This window comes from Montipora capricornis, chromosome 13 (assembly GCF_036669925.1).
Source record: "Montipora capricornis isolate CH-2021 chromosome 13, ASM3666992v2, whole genome shotgun sequence".
In the NCBI taxonomy this organism is placed as follows: domain Eukaryota; kingdom Metazoa; phylum Cnidaria; class Anthozoa; order Scleractinia; family Acroporidae; genus Montipora; species Montipora capricornis.
The window spans coordinates 19151407-19157406 of NC_090895.1; the positions used below are offsets into that span (position 1 = coordinate 19151407).

The following is a 6000-nucleotide window of genomic DNA, read 5'->3' on the forward strand; positions in this document are numbered from 1 at the left end:
TAAACCTATAGGTTTTGATACCTCTTAACCAACGATTAGCGCTAACCAGGCTTCGAGCAACCGGCCCCTGATGACTAGTGAAAGTTCTAATTGGTGAAATATCATTCATTCTGTACCTTTTACAACTCTGATTGGTCCCATGTAATTTTTTCAGGGGGTTTGCCAAATATTCATATTTCAACTCGCTTTAAGACAAACACGAAAAATGGCAATGAAGGACTGGCCAAACGGTAGACCTGGTCTAACGCTTGCAACATTTCAACGCAACATCTTGCAACATTGTTGCATGATGTTGCGACATGTGTTGAACGAGCTTGCCAAATTCACGCAACATTTCCGACATTTTCAAAGCAACATGAAGATGTTTTTTGTGCCCCAGGCCTCTGACGCGCAACAACTGGACCTAGCGGCATTTCCTAGTGCAACAGTGTTGCGCGAATGGAGCCAAACGAGTACAACATCATGCAACATCCAAAATGTTGCACGAAAAATTTGACCGTTTTAAACTTGATCCAACATCATGTCGCAACATACCGTAACAGGGTGGCCAAACATATGCAACATGTTGTGCCCAACAATGTTGCAAGATGTTGTGTTGAAATGGTGCGAGTGTTTGTTCAGGCCTTTAAATATGTTAAAACATTGCTGGGAGGAAAAACTTTTCTTTTTGTACTTGGCCACCTTGTTTTGTGCCGTTTTAACATGTTTTCACGTGTCGGAGACGATTTGGATTTTGTCAAACAGTTGTTAAAACATTGTAAAACATGTGTTTTGTTCTCGTGAGTTGGTGACCGATGTTATGCACGTTTGGACAAACACGTTTGACACACGCATGCAGACTGAGCATACTAATTTGTTATATCCATGGATACGGTTTCGTATCACGTGTACATTTCTTTCAAGAAGGAGAAAGAAGAGGACCACAATTCTTTGCCTTTTTTGATTTCAAAAAAAGATGTTTTAGGATGTGTTATGCCGTTTAACAACTCAGTAAAACATCAACATGTTTTACCATAAAACTCATGTTTAAGCACATTTTACCGCAAAACATTTATTGTTTGGACTGAGGCCTTAACAATGGTAATATTTAAACAAAATATTAGCTTAAGAGTTTGAGTAAAATCACCTATGCAAAATACACAGCTGATGTCACCGTGTCGTTTGGTGGCGTTGCTTTTTAATAAAATTGACGCAAAGTTGACATTTTCTTCCACCCCTGCCATTGTTATTATAGCGTCAAAGGTATTAATAATTCTTTTTTATTTGTCTATTGAAGACACAAAGAATCAAAACACCTGTTCCTTTCAGAAGCAAAGCAACCGAAACTGACGCTCGTTGTTAATTCTAACGTCTCTGTTCTCAAAGTATTCCGACTTATTCATTTTGTTATTTCACTGAAAACACTAAAATGCAATACATGCTATCAAATTGTTATCCTTAATTATAGCTTAAACGTCTTAAATAACTACCATAGACATAAATCCCCGGGGGGGGGGGGGGGCGTACTCGATGTATCGCTGGTTGGGGAGGTGCGGCGCGGCCACTCATACCCTGACCCTGTTTAAGACAAATATTGCTGATTTTCCTACCCATTTTAAGACAGAATTTCGATTTTTGATACCCTGTTTAAGACATTTAACCCAGTTTAAGACAAAAATTGATAAATAGATACCCTGATTAAGACAAAAAATGATAAATTCTATAACCTGTTCAAGACAAAATCCCGAAAAACATTGCCTGGCTGGCCGCACGTTCCCATTAAGCCCTTAAGCCCCCCCCCCCCCCCCCCCCCCCCGGCATAAATCCTGCAAGAGAAGACCCAACGAATATTTAAAAAAAATTACAGTAGAACATGCTTCGTAATTTCCGTTTTTGGGCTTAAATCCATTTTCTTGGTGAATCAAAGTTTGTAATATTCCACGCCTCATAAAATATATTTTCATTTTTCCTTGTGCTTGCTCTGTCTTTAATATGTGATCTCATACAATCCTTCGTCAGCATTGTTGAAATATATATATATTTTTACCTGTGAATCATCAAATTTTTAAATCTGCGAGAAAATCAGATGAATTTTCCGGTAGTTAAAATAATTAGAAAAAAGACATTGGTACCAATGGAAGTAGTATTTAAAGATAAAGTATTTAAAATTGTCAATGGCAAACCCAAATTAAGCTGTGAATCGATCAGCTGACCATCAGGCCCTAGTTGTTCAAACGATGGATGGCGCTATCCACCGGATAAACACTAGCAAAATCGATTGAGTGATCCATTGGATAGTGATTTATCCGGTGGATAGCGCTATCCGTCGTTTGAACAAGTGGGGCCAGCTGTGTACGTGCCATGCACAAAGCTTCAGTGAAAATTGCTCGCACTTTGCCTGCGTATAATTTTATCTAGTTAAATTTATTGTTTTTTCTTTTCTGGTTTTATTATTATTATTATTATTTTACTGCTGTCCTGCCTACTCTATATCTGACAGTATAAAAAAAAGCCTTACTTGTTTGTAATTCCGTTCCTTATTTTTCAATATATGAATAAAAAACTCTTTTTTTTTTTGAAAATTCAAAATGGTCAAATGAGAGTCACTTACCAAAACTGAGCTTAGCCGCGATATAGCTCTGGTAAAGTTTATCATAACCCTTGTTCTTGTGATTTAAAAACAAACAGGAAGGACTTTTCCATTTCCAAATAAAACTTCATATAATCTTTGACTTAGCGGATTCATTTGTCACGGCATTGCCGCAAGATTATTAGCTGTGTGTTTGAAATGATGCTCTGCTTTTCCCATAGATGTTATAGATTTTATATAGAGACAATTGTTTCTCATGCTGAAATAAATAACAACTTAATTTTAAAAAGAAATTTGATTTCAGAAGACGACTAAGAGTGATGGCAGGTGTATGATAGGCTCCTTTTGATGGACAATCTTGGACAAAAGCTAAGTCAGCGAAGTTTGCATGGGAACAAGCTGAATTCAAACGATGTTATTAAACTTGGTGATTTGGTTCACTGGGAACTATATGACACCTTTTCGGATACAACTTTCATCAAATAAAAAAAAATGGTAAGGATCTACTGTGGGAAAGGCACTCATGGGTTTGGTTGCAAATGAGAAAATTAATTGAAAATTTGAGTAGCTTTAGACCATAGTTAGTAGAGGGGAATGGTCATGAAGGCCGGCAAACTTCAAAGGGAGAACTAGCTTCATCTTCCTCTAAAATCGCTAAAATAGCATCAAAATCGTCTCCCCACACGAACATTTCCTCCGAGTCCTCCGCCATTTTGTTTTCAGCTGTGCACCTTTGCGATCACGTGATAGGTTCCTTCAAGTTGTAAGAGCGCCTATTGTTTAAAACCTTTGAAGTTTGCCGGCCTTCATAACCATTCCCCTCTACTAGCTATGTTCAAACTCTGTAAGATATCCTCAGCATGCACAATCTAAGCAGTAGTTAGCATGGTTTTGAAGTTGTTGGGTTAACTTTTTTGTTTTTATTTTGTTTTTTCAATCCAACACGATGCAAATTTCTGCAAAGTTTGCTGTAGACATAGAAAAATATATTTCCATAATACAAGGCATTTTTCTTACGGCTAAGCATACCGTGAAGTCGGCCGGCCGAACGTTTACCGGTAACCTTCGAGTTTAAACCTTCTCTTTTTTTCCCGTCCGTTTACACCATTTTCGGAAACTAGGATTTTCCCCAGAAAACTTACCTGCTGGTTTGATTAACTGTTACATATAGCCCAATCCTACCCTAATTCTACGCTGACATGAACAATATCTTTAGGTGCCTTTTCTAGATGAAGCTGAGCTTGCTTGAATCCGGATAATAGGGAATAAGAAAACAAATTTCTTAAGTTGAGTCAATCTCCAAGGTAGATTATCAAGATCAGAAAGTTGTTTTAGCCAAACAAATATCAAATGCTAGGAAAAAGGTCTTAACAAATACGTTTGACGTTCGAATCATTTGACTGAGACTAAGTTCTTTAGTTTTCTACATTCGGTACATTTGCAACTGAAAGTATGTTTGACATTTTCACTTAACAGTTTCATTTGAAATGCCTCGTTAAAACTTGGCAAAAATCAGCAATCATTTGAACTTGACTATTTTTTAGCGAGTATATATTACGAGCGACGATTCCTTTTGGTTTTCGTCAGTTGTGTATGAATTCCTCTTCTTTCTCTTATTATTATTAATATCATTATGTAGCCCAACTACAAGCTACTTTATGGCATCGATCAGCGATGAGTTGAAGGTAATTGCACGATTTCATCGACTACGTGGGCTTTTGTGAATCGTAGCAAATTGGGACGTTTAAAAATTATCTTGCAAGCGGTTCTAAACTGGGTAGATCTTATAGAATATACCCAGGGGTTGATCGCTGAGGAAAAATAAGCCACAAGGCAAACCCAAAGCCACACTCTACGCTCCAATATAACAAACGTTCTCTTGTCTTCTGGATTTTCTGAACCAGATATTCTGAGCTGAATTGCCGCTGTCACAAGACTTGGACTCCACAGAAAGATGAAAAGAAGAATCACTATTGCTACTGTAAAAGCGGACTTTCTTTGACTGATCAGGGCATTGTTGTCTCTCCAAGCGCTTGATACCTCTCCCGCTCTTCTGATAGTGTTTTGGCGGGCAATCTTTCTCACCTGAATCCTAGCCGCTTTAAGAATACTCCAGTAACAGAACGTTATGACAATTCCTGGTATTATGCAAGTCACAACTGCCATGACGAGCCAAAGTATTGATAGATGCTGTGGCTCTTTCGTGAAAATACGCACACTGGCAAAAATCACAGAGACTACCCACACAGATATTGTAGCGATCAAGCACTTTTTGCGAGAAGATAATTCCGAATATCTTAAGCCAAAGTTCACCGCGATGTAACGATCGACACTGATGGCTGTTAAACCAAATGTAGTCGCAACTACAGCCTGAATCCAGGCAAAATCTTCAGCCGTGTTAAAGACAGATCCCTCAAGACGGCGCTCAGGATTGAGGTAGCTAAATACTATTGACTTATAGGCTAAGAGAGGATTAAGGACAACCCCAACCGCCAAATCGGCCGCTGCTAATGAAGCTATGAAAAAGTTGGATATTGTATGCAAGGCCTTCGTGCGATAAATAGCTGTTAAAACAACAGCGTTGCCCACAATAGCCATCATAGCTGACACACAGCTCAGTAGGACAAGAACTATGAATTCCGAAGACTTTGCTGTTATCAAGAAGGCTGTCTCGTTCATAGCTTGTGTGATTCAAGGCTTTGTTTTCCATAAAATGTCTGATGCAGTTCGTTGTTGTCTTGAAGGCAATTTTTGCCAGCTGCATTCATCTAAGAATTAACATCGAAACAGATTTTCATTCAAAATTAGCCTTCATTAAATAAACAAAAAATTCACTGCTTCATCTTGACAAGATATACGTCGAACCAATCATAGATCTTCAAAAAAATTAATCTGTGGCATGATCGATTAAAATATATAGAAATGGGATCCATGCAACCAGGTTCTTTATTTGGGAACTTATGACACAGTTAACCCTTACCCGAAAGATCCACATGTCTTTAAAGGCTTCTTGAAATTTGAAGCAATTGTTAACAAATGTCTCAATTTCCGAATCGCTTTCAAAAACATAGCCACGAAATTAAAGCAACTGAGAAATTTGTTTTGGCAAGCAAATCCTTTGTCATGAATTTTCTTTCCATTATTTGCTTTGCCGTCAGGCTATGTTTACTAATAGATCATGAGAAAATTGAATGCCCAAAAAACGACAAGCATCTACATAGGTCAATATAAAAGAAAAACGGCGGCAAATATTTCGTCCGTGAAGGGCTAAAGCTAAAATAAAGAAAACACCAGACACACGGTTTTGAATTACATGAAAATCATCGGTTTCGTTTGTTGTTCTTCAGATGAATTATCGAAGACTCCGTTATGAGGGCTAATAATACGCTGGTGCACTCAGCAATTATTCTTGCAGCTTGTCCCGTATTTTA

The 6000-nt window shown here is 38.0% G+C and overlaps 1 protein-coding gene across 1 annotated transcript; it reads right to left on the reverse strand.

The window, feature by feature from the left end:
- Positions 1–3469: 3469 nt before the first annotated feature.
- On the reverse strand, positions 3470–5684 carry LOC138029356 (trace amine-associated receptor 9-like). Its single transcript, XM_068877106.1, has 2 exons — positions 5550–5684; positions 3470–5337 (listed from the first exon to the last, which is right to left on the reverse strand). The coding sequence occupies exon 2, from the start codon at positions 5246–5248 to the stop codon at positions 4238–4240; it is 1011 nt and encodes a 336-aa protein (XP_068733207.1). The 5' UTR covers positions 5249–5337; positions 5550–5684; the 3' UTR covers positions 3470–4237.
- Positions 5685–6000: the final 316 nt, after the last annotated feature.